This window comes from Pteropus alecto, unplaced genomic scaffold, assembly GCF_000325575.1.
Source record: "Pteropus alecto unplaced genomic scaffold, ASM32557v1 scaffold161, whole genome shotgun sequence".
Taxonomy (NCBI): Eukaryota; Metazoa; Chordata; class Mammalia; order Chiroptera; family Pteropodidae; genus Pteropus; species Pteropus alecto.
The window spans coordinates 8483555-8501108 of record NW_006432943.1 but is presented as its reverse complement, the minus strand read 5'-3'; the positions used below and the strand labels follow the sequence as shown (position 1 = coordinate 8501108).

Sequence of the window (17554 nt, the reverse complement as noted above, 5' to 3'; positions counted from 1 at the left end):
AGCACTTGTCACCACAGGGCTCCTCACTAGAATAAAAGCTCTACAAGGGTAGGGACTTTATCTGTGTTTTTCACTGTGTACCATCAATATCTGTCATATGGTAAACACTCAGTACATTTTTATGAATAATGAATAAATGGATAAATAAATGATCAGTGGCAGAGGAGTCAGTAGAAAGGACAACTGGAATTTCTAATCCATTATTTTCTACTGGGCCTTTCCTGCACTGCCTCATGCAGGCCAGAGCTTCTGAGTCCATGACAGATTGTTTCCACATACCCTAGGATGGGACTGTGGCCCTTATTTCCATGTCTGACCCCCAAAACTAGGTATGTTGGCTTTTTTTCTGAAGCCAGATCTCCTTTTGTGATGCTACAATGACCACCGGCAGCTCTAGATTTAAATTCTACCCAGAAAAAGAATACCTCTTTTTGCCTGGTCACAGTGAAATTCCATAACCTAATTCCCATGGGTCCAACTTGGGATATGTGCCCATTCCTAACTAGTCACTGTACTCCTGATTGGCCTGGCCTGCTTCTGGAGTGAGAATGGGGTCAGGCCAATGAGGACTGAGGTGGTTCTCAAAGAAAAATCTAGAAACTGTCATTTGTATGAGGAAAAAGGGATGCTGGGCAGTGAAAGACCACAGAGATCCTCTAGAGGTACCTCGCTCAGTGGGGGCAGTTGGAGACCGGGGTAGATCCAGAGGCACTATTCCATTTAGAAGAGGTGGAACTTCAGTTCAAAGGTTGCCTACCTGATGTCTGGGTGATGGAAGTCTACCCACAGCACCCAGGACAGAACTTGCACGGAAACTGATGAACAGCACTGGCCAACTGGAAAGGAAAAGCAAAGGAGCCAGTTGGTTTATTCTGTTTTAGAATCAAGGGGCCCCATGTTTCAGCACATTTTTCTGTCCTCCAAAACTGTTTTCTTTTTGTAGCTCTTCTTAAAGGTGCTGGAGGTGCTGGATCCTGACAAGAAACTGGAAGAAACATGGGCTTATTGTCAGGGTGTCAGGAAAAGAGCAGAGGAACCCATAAAGCTTTTAAAGAAACATTCTGCCCAAGTCTACTTGGGACTGTAAGTATTGTTCTTAACCCCTCGCTCATTCCTGTCACCTGATGAAACAGTCTAGGAGTTACCTTCTTAAAGTTCCTCATCTTTAGAATAATTTAGAGAAGCAAAAGTAACTAAGTTCCCGAGGAGGAGGGAAAGGATCCTTGGTTTGGTTCATACGTGAATGTGAATTATCCAGCAATGGAGCAAACATGGGTGTGTCTACATGACTCTAGGAGAGCTGTTGGAGAAGAGGAAACTGCAGAAAACCTGAATAATTGGCCAATAATGGTTTTTTGAATTATTTATGGCAAAAGCTCTTTTATTCAATGTGGCTGGGACCAGTGGTTGATAGGATAACAGCAATAAAAAGTTAATACAGAGAATCGTAAATGATGGCATTTAAGTACTTAAAATATTTTATTTTACGCTAAAACATCACTTGCTAGTATTTTAATGTAAAGCCTTTTTTGAGTATGGGTCTGCTGCTTGGATGTCCAAGTCATCTTTTTTCGTGCATAAATCACACCAGTAATACCACATTCATTGAACATTTCCAAAGCACTAAGCTTGATTTTCATAGAAGCAAACTTTTTTTGTACCACACTCTTGTTTTCCCAACTCGTGCCATATTTAATTTAAAATGTAAATGTACTGGTAAGTATATCTGACATAGATTTGGGATATGCATTTGACCTTTGAAATTAAATGATGTCACTGGCAGGCACTGAAAAGTGTGGGTGAACAGCACCCAGACCACTGGTGGAGGACCCAGAATCAGGGTCAAGGTGTTTGGAAGGGGCAGTAGAAGACCTTTGCTAGTCACACCAGTTACCTGCATGGAGGGGGAATGAGGAAGAGTTCATTGTATTAAATTATATGTGTTTGTTAGGGTGAGACACACGATGACAGGAATACCACTGCTGTGATGCTTTAGGCCCCTCAGAGTACCCCCTGGTCAATTTGGGGAAAACCACTGGGCATGCTCACCTCATCTGCTCTTCTTCCGCTGAGAAGCAAGATGGCCCATAAGAAGCACAAGTTTTCCTCTGCTCCTCCCTTCTTGGGGGAAGCCCCACCCTGGTCCACCCTACTGGGTCCTGGATGGGACAGTCTGCCCATTTCTAGTTTCAGTGAGCAAGTCATTTTGGACCTAAACCTATGTCTGCCAACATGGCTGCTGTCAGTAATAAAGGTGACATTTTGGCTTTCATCTTTGCTCTTTGTGTTATTTTCAAGTTGCTCAGAACCTGGGTGGGGAAGAAGGAGGGGTGTTATATGAAGGGATCCCCTTGGAGACTCCAACATCATGGGTCAGTGTGGCCCTGTGAGCATCTTTGAATTATTGACCCTCAATGAACCATTTGCTAGTTCTCATGGTGTGTGATTTATCTCAAAATTTTTAAAAGAAGCCATTGAAGAGAGAGAGAGCTTAATTGAGGATGAAGGGTGGCTGCATTTGGTATGATCAGATTTACATTTTGAAATGACCATTTTGGCTTCAGTGTAGAGAATGGGTTAGGGATTGGGGGTTCAGAGTCTTAAGAGAAGGTGCAGAGACACCAGTGAAGAGCCTCCTGCAGCAGTCCAGAGAAGACGGAGTTAAAATCTACCAGACATATGAATGAGCTGGAATTTTAGGGATGAGGGAGAGAGAAGTCAAGGATGTCTCCTACTTGTCAAGATTATCTGAGGCCTTGGCAGACTCCAAGCATAGAAATTTGGGCTTTTACCAGGAACATGTCTTAATAAATGATACTTATAATCTTAAAAATCAACTTATAATGGTAAAATGTTATCTAAGTTTTAATTGTTATAACTAATCATGATATACTTGTCATTATGATGTTGATAATAGGAATATAATCTTTGAAAATTAACATAATACTGTAAATTTGCAAGGAGCTGTTTGAAACACTTGTATTACGATCCCCTTTTCCCAAGATACTGTTTGAAATCGACTTGGATTCATGGTGGCTCATATTGTACTTCTTTGATGATTCCTTTACCTTTAGTCCCAAGAAGATTCCTCTATCACATCCAGGCCAATGGCTTTACAAAGAGAAGAAACCAAGTGAAATGGATTTGCTCCATGAAGATGGTCCTCTTCCTTGTGAAAATGTACGCAAAGGAGTTAGTGACTTCTGCACCTGGGCTACTAATATTGTAAGTTAGTAGTGGTACTTGCAACTTACTTTTTAAAGTCAAGCTCAAAGTTACTTATATTAAAAAATAGTTCGATATAACCTAAGTCAAATAATCAAAGTCATAAAGGAATCTTTATGACTCTCCCACCATTTATAATAGAAAAGTTTCTTGTAGATGAAATTTCCGGAAAGTTTGCAGCCAATTTGAATGTTTACTGTTTATATCTCACATCATTGCTGTTGTTTCATATTTGAATGCGTATCTTCCCCGCTACCCACCAGCTTAATTGAGATACAATCGACATATAACATTGTGTATGTTTGAGGTTTAGTGTGATAATTTGATACAAGTATATATTGCAAAATGATTACCACAATAGGGTTAGTTAATACATCCATCACCTCATATATTACTTTTTTTTTTGTGGTGAGAACATTTAAGATCTACTTTCTTAGCAACTTTCAAGTATACAATGAAATATTGTTAACTATAGTCACCATGCTGTACCTTACATCCTTAGAACTTATAACTGGATTTTGTACCCTTTGGCCAACATCCTCCCATTCCCCCAATATATTGTTTCATATTTTTATGTTCCATTTCAATATAAGGATATTCTTTTCTTTCTTTCCTTCACTCCTACAACTCATTTTTCTCAGCTATTATTTTTGGGCAGCTATGCTTGACTACATTTACTAAAAGTTTTTCCTGACATGAAAAGAGTTTTGACTCAGTTATCAAGGTCTTTCCTTGTCCTCCTTCCAAGAACATATTTAGTTATATATTCCTGTTCCCAAGTCCCTATAGATGTCTAGATTCCCAATGCTTTTCCTGGATTCGAGACCTAGAATTTGCAAGATCCCTCCCCCACTTTTTAATGAATTCATCAGTTTTAGTCAATGTGTTATTTAGGATTATTTCATTGGCAAGTGACTGAAATAGTCAAACTGAGTTGAGGGATAAAAGGGAACCATCCAGAAGTATTAGGAGCTGCAGGCACAGCTGGATCTAGGTGCTAAAATGTTTTTAGGCACTCTCCCTATATGTTGCATGCTCTCCCCTGTCTGACTCCATTTTCCTCAAATAATGACAAAAGCAGCCACTAAAAGTTCCAAGCTTACATTCTATCAGATAGCAATGTAAGTGGGGTAAAGAAGCAACTCTTTCGAAGAGGAAAAAGTCCCGGGCTCACTCTTACTGAACTAACCAGGGTCACATGTCTTGTGACTGAATTATCCACTATGAGTGGGGAAACGGACTGTGGTCATTGGCTAGTTCAGGTCACATGTCTAATCCTGAAGTGAAGAGGTGGACATGTCCTGCCCTGCTGCAACAGACGGACTGAGGTGGGAGAGGGAGGCTTCCTAGAGGGTAGATTAGAGTAAAGATGCTGGCCAAGGCAGATGATGCCCACCCTGCCTGGTGCCTGAACCACTGCCTGTCCATAATCTGGCTGGGTTGGATTACCTGAATCCCTGCTGTGGGCAGAACGAACACTGACATTTCTCAACGTGTTTGGAAAATACTCCAAGGGATGTCACTGCTGTAAAGTGTTGGAGAAGTTTACTTTTGGTCAAACAGACTGAGTTTTTCCCAGTGCCGTTAACTCCCTCAGGGACCCACTGCTTCTTGTGGGTCCTAAATTGTCTCTTAAGGCACTGACAGAGCCTGTCAGACTCCAGATACAGTTGATCTTTGAATAACATGGGTCTGGACTGTGCTGGTACACTTATCTACGGATTTTATGTTAGGGACTTGAGAATCTGCGGGGTGGAGTATCCGTGGGAGGTCCTGGACTCCCCGCCCCCACCCCCCATGAATACCAAGGCTAGTTAAGTTTTGGGGGAGTCAGGAGTTATACAAGATTTTCAACTGTATGAGAGGTTGGCACCCCTAACTGTGCCAACAGGGCACCCCTGTTGTTCAAGGATCAGCTGTACTTCTTGTCTCCAATCAGTGCTGACTGAGCATTTTCTGTTTCTCTTCCAAACTACCTCTTTCCCAGCCATGGTCAAACGCTTCCCTTAGATTGAAGAAGAAAGCAAGGAGCATTTCACCATTTGTCCTTGACTCACACAATGTGATATTCTTCCAGGGAAGCTCAAACATTGATGAAAAGTTCATCCTGAAACAGTTTGCCGTTGACTATCAGAACAAACCAAGCTGTAATGTGCTGAACGTGATGAGACTCAACCAGGTTCCTTTGGAACTAAAGAAGAGTGTGAGGTTCAGTAAACTTCAAGACCCAGAATTTTTCCAGAAACTTAACCATGAGCAGAAACTCCAGAAGCTGCAGGTAATTACAAAAGGGGAGAAGTCTGAAAAATCAAAGAAAATTAAGTTGTATTAAAATCTTGAATGTTCTTAAATTCTGACACCTGTCTTTTTCAGTAGAATTCTTAATTTTTTTTGCTGTTTAATAAATATGTATTAAATTAATGAATATTTAATACATACAACCAAGTTATACAAACAATGCATGTCATTCAGCATTATTGTCAACATCTGAACAGTCATTATTTTATGTGTTTTATATGTTGAAATTCTAACAGTGGAAATACATGTGAATGTTTATCATTGCAAGAGTGAAATGCTGAAATTAATGATTGTGAACTATTTATTTTATGTCTGAAGAATTCTTGAATTTTTAGGACGGTCTTACTGACCATGAACCATCATTCTTGATCACATGCTTGCCTGATCATTAATTACTCACTCCGTTTTCCAGTACCAATTTCCTGTGAAAACAGAAGAACAAAGTAACAGAGAGGAGAAATAATATGTTATGTTCCAAGGGGAAGTTTTATGGGCCCCTAGGTATTTTACCAGTTTTAACACATGTGTTACTGCAAATATATACACAAATCAAATGTGCCAGTCTAACAGACTGAAGTGCCTAAGTGAGAGTTGGTAAGGGTGGAGAGGAGAGAGAGTTCCTTTCTCTGAAAGTGAAAAACAATATATTATCCCTAATTACTCTCTGCTTTTTACACATAATCTTTGATACTGTATTTCCACTATTTTGGACATAGTAACTTTGTCTTTTACAATGGAACACAATCAACTGACCTGTTTTTACATACATAATGTTTTCTATCCTTGACTCTTGCATAAAGTTTATGAAATTTATACGTTCCATCTCCTCTCATCTTTCTTAAGGGTAAAATGTAAACTGATGCTGGACAGGCAAATTATGTCCTTCGCACTGCTTGAAACACTGCTTGTCCTGAATCTGGGCTGAATGACATTGCTCAATTTCCTGTACTTACAAATAATTGCGCAAACACTGCTTTATAAACCACTGTCGTTATTGCCAAAATTGAACTTTTTACTGGCAGACGGAGAGTCGCTATGCAAAATTTCAAAATATATTTCCACATGATCCTTCTGCCTGAAGGACTTTCTTTAACAATTCTAGTTTAGTTCTGCTGATGAATTTTTTCAGTTTTTGTATATCTGAAAATGTCCTTATTCTGCTTTCATTTTAAAAGAAATATTTGTGGGTATAGAATTCTAGGTTCACAGTGTTTGGTTTGTTTGTTTTCAGAACTTGAATGACATTGCTTCATTGTTTTCTTGGTTGTTGATTCTGATGAGAAATCTGTCATTTTTATCTTTGTTTTTCTAAATACGTTTATTTCCTTTGCTGCTTTTAACATTTTCTCTTTGTCACTGGTTTTGAGTAGTGCGATTATTACCTTCGTGTATATTTTTTCATGTTTCTTGTGCTTGGAGATTGCTGAGCCTCTTCGATCCATAGGTTTATGGTTTTCATCAAATTTGGAAAAATTTTGACCATTATTTCTCAAAAAAATTTTTTGTTTCTTAGCACCTCTTCCCTGACTCTAATTACATGTAATTAAGCTGCGTGAAGTTGTCTCACAGCTTACTGCTACACTATTCAGTTTTTTATTCTGTTTTCTCTCTGTTTCTATTGCTATGTCTTAAAATTCTCCAATCTTTTTTTTTTTTCCTGGAATGTCTAATCTAATGTTAATTTCATTCAGTGTATTTTTCATCTCATACATTATAATTTTAATCTCCAGAAGTTTGACTGGTGTTTTTTATGTAATTAAGCTGCGTGAAGTTGTCTCACAGCTTACTGCTACACTATTCAGTTTTTTATTCTGTTTTCTCTCTGTTTCTATTGCTATGTCTTAAAATTCTCCAATCTTTTTTTTTTTTCCTGGAATGTCTAATCTAATGTTAATTTCATTCAGTGTATTTTTCATCTCATACATTATAATTTTAATCTCCAGAAGTTTGACTTGGGTCTTTTTTTTATATCTTCCATGTCTCAGCTTAATCTTTTGAACATATGAAATACAGTTATAATAACTTTTTTGATGTTCTTGTCTGCTAATTCTAACTGATCAGTTCTGTGCGAGTGTCCATTAATTGATTTTTCTCCTCATTGTGGATCATCTTTTCACGCCTTTCTGCATGTCTTGTGTTTTTTGAGTAGATGCCAGGCATGGCAAATTTTACTTTATTGGATGCTAGGTATTTTTTTGTATTCCTATAAATTTGAGTTTTGTCCTGGGATGTAGTTAAAGTTATTTGGAAAAGTTTGGTCCTATTGGCTCTTCCTTTTAAGATCTGTTGGGAAGGACCAAACTATATTCAGTCTAGGGGTAATTTTTTACTGCCAAGGCAAGACCCTTCTGTGTATTCTACCCCGTGTCCTGTGAATTTTTAGGTTTTCCAGGAGAGAACGGGCACGGTCCCTGCCCCTGTGTGCATGCCAGGCACTGCTCCCTCTAATGCTTTCTGTTGGTTCTTTCCCAGACTTCAGGTCGTTTCCTCCCACACATACGTAGAGGAAGACTGTGCAAACCTCTGGAGTGCTCTCTCTGTGCAGCTCTGTCCTTTTTGTTTCTTTGTGCTGCAAACTTTAGCTGCATTGGTCTCTCCGGACTCTCAGTTCTGTGTCTTCAACTCAGAGAGTCCACTGGGCCTTTTTGGGGTTCCTCCCTGCATTGTGAAATGGAAACTCTCTCAAGACAATGAGCTGGAGCAATTGTGGGTCTTATCTGTTTGTTTCTTTTCTCTCAGGGATCACTGCTCTTTGTTATTTGATGTCCAGTATCTTACAAACCATTGTTTCATATATATGTGTGTGTGTGCGTGTGTGTGTGTGTGTGTGCGTGTGTGTGTGTGTGTGCGTGTGTGTATGTGTGTGTATACACACACTGTTTTTCGGTTGTTGCAGGCTGGAGGGTAAATCTAGTCCCTCTTTCAGAAGTAGAAGTCCCATCTTTATTTTTTTACCCCACATACTTTCAGGCCTTCTACAGTCTGCTCTTCAGTGTCCTTTAAAACTCTGAGCTTTCCCACTACCTTAACTTTTGCTCACAATATTCTCTCTGTCTGAAGTGCCCCTCTTCCCACATCTACATCCTTTAGACACAGGTCACATGCCAATCTTTCTATGGGTTTTCTCTAGGCCTTTTAGTTGATATTAATTTACTCTTACTTCTAATCTCTCACAGCCATCTGTATGTCTATTGTAATATAGCTCTCTTTATCCCTGTATATTCATTCATTCGTTTATAAATTTATTCAACGAACATTTCTGAGCATCTATTACTATGTGCCAAAAAGTGCTGAGAGCAAGTGAAAGACTGTCACCTGCACTCAAGGAAAATCTAGTAGAATCAACAGCTAAATGATTAACTATAATGAAATTATGTCATGGTTCATACATAGGACATAGGAAGAAGTAATCAGTTTCACCAAGCATCGGGTGAGGATAGGTACATGGTTAAGGCATCATAGAAGAAATTGTGTTTGTACTGTCTTGAAAGAACACCAGTCACCCAACGACATACCACATTCTGGAACTGAAGTTCTTCAGCAGAGCAGTGCTGCCGTTGCCACTCCTCTCTCTTCCTTTCTTTTTCTTCTCTCTGCTTCCCTCTTTCCTTTAATTCAGTGGTTCTCAACTAAGGGCGATTTTGCCCTTTCTTCCCTTACCATCCACCCAGAGACTTTTGACAATGTCTGAAGATGACATTATTTTTTTAACATATCACAACTAAGCACTTATTATACTGTTTAAGAAGGGAAGTAATTGCAGTAGTATTTCAGAAACTATATCTTTTTACAAAATGTAATATATACTCATAGACTCTAAACAGGATTTAAAATATATAATCTCCAAAAGAAAATATTCAACTCAAGATAAGATAACTTTTAATGTAAGTGAAATATAACAAGATTTTTAAATTCATCATCATATTTTTCACAACACAATGTACAGAAATTTGCAAACTTCCTGTACAGAGCAGTATAATCTTTATTCTTGAGCAAGGTTTTCAATAACACATAGGTAATCTTCCACAAATTCCAGCTGTTCATGTTTCATGCTTATTTCTGTTTGGTTCATCTCATTTTTCAATTCTTCTGGTCTGAGACATTTTCTCATTTTAGCAAGATCTTTCTGCTTTTTCCTATACAGGCTAATTAACCTTCTTTTAATATCCAGTCTATAGCTTCTGTATTGTTCGGCATCACTCATGTCAGTTACCAGTAGTCAAAGAATTTTATAAACCCATCTAGCATGTTGCTTATTTATTTAGAACTTTTGTTGTGCCTCTATGGTCATATCTTCACCGAATCCTTAACTTTTCCCAGGAAAAACAGGGCAAATCTTGACAAAGCTTCACCAGGACAAAGTCTTTTAATTTCACATAGCATTTGGATGTATCTTCCTCTGTAATATCAAGAACAGGAGGAGACATAATGTTGTATCTGCTTCTTGAAAGAGTTGAACACCATGGTCTTGACCTTGAAATGGAGTCAATATCAACATCTGACTTGCACATAGTCAGGTTTTGTCTGGGTATGAAGAATAATTATAGACTGTCCTGTAACCTACAGTCACAAAGAGCATAGTTCCATCCTTATTATACTTCTCAAATAGTGGAAAGTTAGTGCCATCTTTCTTTCATCATCCACGTCATTAAAGTTAGCAGTTTCAATAAACCACATAAAAACGTTTTGAAGCTTTTCATGATATTCTCAAAAGTCCTTACATGTCATATCACCCTTGCATATCTGAAAGGTAAAGTTTTCTCCTCCTGTTGGGCTTGGAACAGAGTATGTATGTATGGAATAAAGTTCCAAATGGCTTGAAATCAACTTTTTCCAGCAAATAAATCATTTGTTTGTGCAAAACCCAGGTGGAATGATTTGTCTAATTTTCTCTCACATCATCTGCCTCTACATGAAGTTCTCATAAACTTTCGATGCATATTCAACAGGGAACATTGCTGACAGGCTACCAGCAATACAGTATAACAGAATCCTCAGACCCTTATAACCAAAAGTCATTTCATCATTCCAAAAGAATTGATGGGTATATTCAGGAAAGAAGTTTAATGTCATTCTCAAGATCTTCAAGAAAACAAACTAATTTTAGTTCAATTGCTGTTTTGGTATTAAATTTGAACTTTGCCAGTTTCTTCTCCATTGCACTCTTGTATTCAACCAAAAATTTCTTCATTGCACCAAATCCCACCATTTCCAAGCTGCAAGCACTCATGGCTAAGGACAGACGATGGAGATGACATGTTTGGTTGCTACAACTTGGGGTGTGCTACTGGTATCTAGTCAGTAGAGGCCAGAAATGCTGCTAAACATCCTGCAGTGCATAGGACAGTCCCCACTACTCACTGCAACAAAGAATTATCCCACTCAAAATGTCAGTGGCAAAGTTAAGGAACATGACTAATTCACCAAATATTTATTGAGCATCTATCATATCCTAGATATTATTCTTGATGCCTAGGGGAGGTAGCAGGGGACAATCTCACAAGTTTACATTTTAGAGAGTGAGAGGAGAGACAATCAGAAAAATATATAACATATTAAATGGTGATAAGCGCCATTAAGAAAAATGAGACAGACACAGAAGACAAGAACTGTTGTGAGGGGGTTACAATTTTTAAGTTGGGTGTTTGGGAAAGATACTGCTGAGAAGATGACTTGAAATAGGTAAGATGACAAAATACCTTCATGTGGTTATTTTAAAGAAGAGCATTATATCAGAGAGAAGGGTGAGCGCAAAGACTGAGGCAGAGCATGATGAATTTGCTCTAGAAATAGCAAGAGGTCAATATGGTTAGAATAGAGGGATCGCAATGCTGAATGTAGCTCTGAGAAGGGATTTCCACCCCCTCTGCTGTGTCTCATCCTCTCTGCTTTGGATAGGTGTACCTAGCTTGACCCTAGAATGCCCCCCCACATTCCATCTCATAGTTTAAATGTGAGTGAGAAGGGAGAAGGGCAGAATCTTTATGTTTTGTGTTTCTTTGTCCTGCCCAAGCATTAGACCCTTTTGATGAGACCATGTGTGAGTGTTGCATCCATAATATTGGGTTATAAACCAACAAATGGGATATAAACCAACTAAGGAATGGGAAAAAGAGAGGACTGATATCTATTTTTCCTCTTCCTCTCTTCTAATTAAAGAGGCAAGAGATTGGTGTTGAACAGCATTTTGATCAAAAGTAGTGTAGCATTTACAAGGCTGAGCACAGTGCCGGGCTCATAGTAAGGCTAATAACATCATTTGGGTTGACCGAGTATTGTTTAAGGTCATTACCCTTTGGTGAAATATGTAATTTTTACATGAATTCTAGCTGCTTTACATAATTCTCTACTTTAATCTTCTCAACAACACCACTATGGGGTCGATACTATTATCTTACAGATGAAGAATTTAAGAAACTTGCCTACAGACTCATAGCTACTCAGAGGGGGAGGCTGGGTTTGAACCCAGATCTGTCTAAATCCAAAGACCATGCTTAACCACCACACCACAGTTCATGTTACCTTTGTAAATCAAAGCATACTGAAACTTCATAAAATACTTAGGCAAAGATCAATCATAAATTTAAAATAAATGATACTGCCTTCATAAGCTAAATCTTAGATTTATTGAAATGACAAACCAAATAAAACTCATGTAATTGGGATTTATGTTATTTTCTATAGAATCCTTATAAACCAAAGCAGGTGAAGATGAAATACGGAGCATGGTATTTGAACACAAAGTTGTGGAAAAAGCGAATTGCAGATGAACCTTTGGTTGACCCCAAGGTCTTACATAAAACTCAAGATGAAAGTTTCAAAAAGGAGCTGCAGCAACAGGTATGCGCATATGCTGAGATTTGATCGCCTGAGCTAAAGACGATCACAGTGTAACTGCCACCTTATATGGAAGCCAGGGTCTCTGGAGTAACAGAGAGGCTCCTGAAAGTGTTACAGCTTGCACATTGAATTCGGAAATGAGAAAACCAAGTCATTAGATGGGGAATGTGTAATAGGCAAGACTTCAAATATACTGGCTTCATGGTAGACAGAATGTCTCCAAAGATGGGGTAACCGCTCATTGTTGTCCTACCATTCTTGGTTCAATGGATTAATTGGCTGTCCCAAGGGTGGTGTGATCTGGTAGGACCAATTCAGTACTCAGAGTGATATAACGTCATGAGTTCTCTCTGAGTAACTAAATGTGAAACTTTTTTTTTTTGAATCAACAATGGATAAATGCTAAAGAATTTCAAAATTGCAACCAGAAAACTTCTTTTGTGCAATTCAACAGAATTGCAGGATTTTTCTGAGAGGAAAGGGACAAAGTTTAAGAACTGGTTGATATCACAAAGCCAAACATACAGATGTGCTCTAATTCCATTGCAAATAAACTCTGTGCCTGTCTATCTCTTGGGTACAAGTATCTAATGGAAAGAAAATTCTCATTGTAGTCCTGAAAACTTGGAAATACTGACACAACACTTGTGCAGGATTTGTAGCCTTATAAAAGGGTAACTTCAGGAGAATATTTGTGAAAATATTCTCTTTTTCAACAGATCTAACACTTCTCCCAGTTATCAATGTGAAAACACTTGGAAAAAGTAAAATGCTGTATATAAATTTGGCTACTCATTCATTCAGAAATCATTCATCAATTGCCACCTTTAGACTGGAGAAACGGTGGTCATTTTTATCTTTACTATTACTGGGTATGAAATTTTAATTTTCAAATGTGAGGCAGCACATATATGAGCACAAGATGCTTGTATATAAGCCATATAGTAATGTAAATAATATTCAGCAGAATTTCTTGGTATATGGTTTTTGGAGCTGCCTATCTAAATTTATGTGAATGTAATACATAACATGAAACGATTCCAGCTGCACTTTTTAAAAATAACAAAACAGTCTCAATTAAATATTTAGAAACAAAAATAGTTATAAAACTTTAGTTTTAAGGTGTCTAAAAGTTCTCTTTTTTGAAATATAGTCTTAAAGACATAAATAATTTTCCCAAAATATTTCATTTGACACCAAAATCTAGTAAAGATGTTTGCCAAAATGTTTACAGTCAGCTCATGAAAAAGAAGTAATATTTAAATTTTCGAAATGTGGTTGGTAGAACAATTACAGCAAAACATTATTTATCATTCAAAATGATGGAGTAGTTTAGACACAAGAAAGATTCTTTAATGGTTTTTATAGATCACACTTTTGTAATACCTGAAGATTGATTTACTTGTGCACTTAGATGGTACCACTTGGCTATGGCACCCCAATTCACAAGACACAGGTGCAATGGTGTGCTGGTAAGGGACAGTCACTATAATGACATGGTATCTTACTCGGAACACACAACTTTTGACTGTCCTTGGTTGAAATGGAAGGTGAAATGGTCTTAAAAAACTGAATTGCGATGATATAAAATTATACATCTAGTTTTAAAATTCAAATAAATGAAAGGAAAAAAAAATGAAGGTATGTATGGGAGCTGGAACAAGTCTTTTTGGATTATCGTGCCCTTTGACGTTAAGGTCTAAAAATTGAGGATATATTGTTGAATAGGGAAAACACTCCTGTTCTTTCCTTTACCATTCTCAATTCTGGTCACTAAATATGTCAGGGATTTTTTTTCCCCCAAACCAAGAAATTCTGTTTCTCTGGACACGATCTGGGTGTCTTACAATTTAATTCTGACACCATCTACTTGGAGATAGTGTTACATCCCCCAGGTTAAGGGCTCAGTCCATGAGACTGATCCACTTCAGATGCTAATTTCAAGTCTAGATTGTCATCTGTGCTTCTGACCGACACTATATACATCTCAGGTTCCCACAGCCCCCTTCTTGGATTCGGTCATCTGCTAGAGCAGCTCACAGAACTCAGGAAAACAGTTTACTTACTAGATCACCATTTTATTATCAAAGGGAACGGTATGTAGGAAAGCACGTGCCTGAAGCTTCTATGCACCCTCTAGGTGTGCCACACTCCCAGAACCTCCACAAGTTTACCTGGAGGCTCTCTGAACCTCATCCTTTTGGGGTTTTATAGAGTCTTCAATACATAAGCATGATTAATTAAATTGTTGGCCGTTGTTAATGAATTCAACCTCCAGATCCTCTCTCCTCCCTGGAGGTTTGGGGGTGGAGCTGAAAGTGCCAACCCTTTCGTCATGTGGTTGGTTCTTCTGGCAATCAGTTCTCATCATTTGACTATGAAGGTGTTTTCCAAAAATCATCTCATTGGCATAAATTCCTGTGTGCTTGAAAGGGGTCTGTTAAGAATGCAAGACTCTTTTTTTACTTTTGTAGTTCTTATCGCTTAGGAAATCCAAGCATTTTAGGAGCGCAGTGCCAGGACGAGGAAGAAGAGCTAATATATATTTCGTATTATAAATCATAGTATCACAATTGCTAATCTTAAATTGGTTAGATTCCAATCATTCTAGGTCAATAATTGTCTAATTGGTAAAATACATGGCTTATCCTTACTATAAGGGTTAGAAAAAAGGGAAGGGAAGGAAAGAAAGTTGTACATTTTCTGAAAGTCATATATTCAGCTAGTGAACGTTATCTACACGCATATTCCCAAATGAGGAAGTGGTTTAAAATGAGGTACTTTATAAAGAGCCAAATGCTTTTAATTAGGACAAGTATGAAATCAACTCCTGACTGCATTTTTTTTTTTTTTAATGTGGACTCTGTTTTAGGAGGAGTTACTTGCAGACCTTCAAGCAACAGTTGCCTTTAAGGATTTCATTCTAAGCAGGGGCTACAGGGTGCCGAGAGTAAGTAAAGGGTCGTTTCAAAAAGGCCTGCTGAGGGTCTCACAGTTGGTAGGAAATCGGCCCTGACAAAATCAAAACACTTCTCTTACTGGCAAATATCAGGACTCAGGTTCCTGGAAGAAAGGGCATGTTTTTCCCCAGACAGAGGTTCAGAGATAGGATTTGGCATTTTGCTCTTTTTATTCTGCCCATTTAGTGTCTACTGAGTCAAAGGTGCTGTCAAAGGTGCTGCTGATAATTTGTCTGCCTTAGGTTTGGCCTTAACGGGACCAAAGTGAAAGGAATCTGTGTACATGGCATGTGCCCTGGAAACTCTGACTGCTGCTAAACCACTGAATTCTCTAGGAAGTGTTTGAGAGTCCTTTACTTACACATCTAAGGACAAAGAGCTGTGGCTTGGGTCAGGACAAAATGGATTTGAGATTCAAAATATCATCATGGTACTGTGGGGTAGGCCTTGTGTGGAAACAGACTAGGGCACTTGCTGGGGGGGGCCACCAGGGTCCCCTCAGCTGCCTCCCCCTTGCAAGACCACGTGTAACGAAGGTGGGGTGAAAGGTTGGCAGAGTGGACCATTTAGCAGGAAGTTTTGCACCCAAACCATCCCTGTCGCCACAGCAGGAAGCCAGCTAGGCATGGAGCCAAAGTCATAGCTAATAATAAGTCATGTGTTGCCCAGTATCCTCTGTGCATACATTCTTGGAGTCTTTAGGAGGCTATGCAGCCAAGATGGTCCAAGTTCCTGGAAATGGGATACTGGATATTTTTTTTACCCCAAGAAAGAAGAACTAACAATAACTTATACTTATTGGCAAATAAATATATTAATCATGCTCAGATCCAGACTGGTTTCAAAGTTAAAGTAAGCAAGGCGAGGGGAAATCTGGAGTATGAGGTAGAGATGGGCCTAAAAGACTTTATTACATAACTGGGATGAAATTTTCCCTCAAGCTTTGAATATCAATAATAAGCTTGCTAGATATATTTAATATACTTATATATATTTATATACTTATAATAACTACCTAATATAAGATTATGTAAGTATATATATGTATAATGTGTGAAATATGCTATTTTATGATTATATAATTGTACATATGATATATATTTATATAATAGATATAAATATACTTAAGCATAAATTTAGGTGATATATAGGTATATATATTCCCCCTTATTTGCTCTTGATGTTATAATGACTCATAGTTCTATCTTAACATTTTTAGTGGCAAAACACTGTTTTAAAAAAATTTTGATTTGTTCCCTGTTGGTTTAGTCTATTCACTTGAAGAACATTTAACTCAATTTCAGGCAAAAGGAAGCATGCCTGACACACAAGCCATATATTCTCTTAGCTGCATTAACTAAAGACCCTTATTTGCTCTTGATGTTATAATGACTCATAGTTCTATCTTAACATTTTTAGTGGCAAAACACTGTTTTAAAAAAATTTTGATTTGTTCCCTGTTGGTTTAGTCTATTCACTTGAAGAACATTTAACTCAATTTCAGGCAAAAGGAAGCATGCCTGACACACAAGCCATATATTCTCTTAGCTGCATTAACTAAAGAGCAATGATGCCCCTGAGAACACCTGTCACTCAAAACCCTTTATTCTTATATCCTATATTCTCTCTATTTTATTAATTAGATTTCAACTAAAAGAGAGGCAGGAATCTAGTACAGTAAATTATACATATGCACACACACAATATATACTGTCATTACTTACTTAAATTTAAACATTAATTATAAAATAAAATTAAAACTTTTAAACATTTATTTTCTTTTTATTCCCATAATGTCTGTGTATATTCACATTCATAAATGTTGCGTGAGCATATGTATTTATTTATAGTATATACATACATACTTATTATATACAGCAGATAATCTGCTGCTGGATTATCTACTCTGTGTATTACCCATAACTTCATTGCATGTGCTACACAAATGAGTGCCAGGCCTTTAATAGCAGGGATGAGCAGCACAAGGCTGTGCTGAGCTGGGCTGGGCTGGACTTGGGCACAAAACAAGTGTGCAGTAGATCTAAGTAGATCTAGGTGTTTCTGATGCTGTTAACTACCTTCCAAAGTGCAACATCTATCATGGTCTAATTATCAGCATGAGATTTTGAGTACTGTGAGGATAATTGTCAGAGTGTGAGACTGTGAATTTGGGTATGGTAGTTGTTGGGGGCAGGACTGCACAGTTTTTGTTCGCCGATCTAATGCAGTGT

The 17554-nt window shown here is 38.0% G+C and overlaps 1 protein-coding gene and 1 pseudogene across 1 annotated transcript in view; one reads left to right on the top strand and one right to left on the bottom strand.

The window, feature by feature from the left end:
- LOC102892826 (protein FAM47E) overlaps positions 1-17554 on the top strand; it is a 24889-nt gene that overhangs the window by 6396 nt on the left and 939 nt on the right. Inside the window, exons 3-7 of the mRNA XM_015586086.2 lie at positions 944-1083; positions 3075-3225; positions 5303-5503; positions 12208-12363; positions 15236-15313. Coding sequence (XP_015441572.1) covers positions 944-1083; positions 3075-3225; positions 5303-5503; positions 12208-12363; positions 15236-15313 — 726 coding nt within the window. The remainder of the gene's footprint in view (positions 1-943; positions 1084-3074; positions 3226-5302; positions 5504-12207; positions 12364-15235; positions 15314-17554) is intronic.
- Positions 7281-10732, bottom strand: LOC102879389 (annotated as a pseudogene).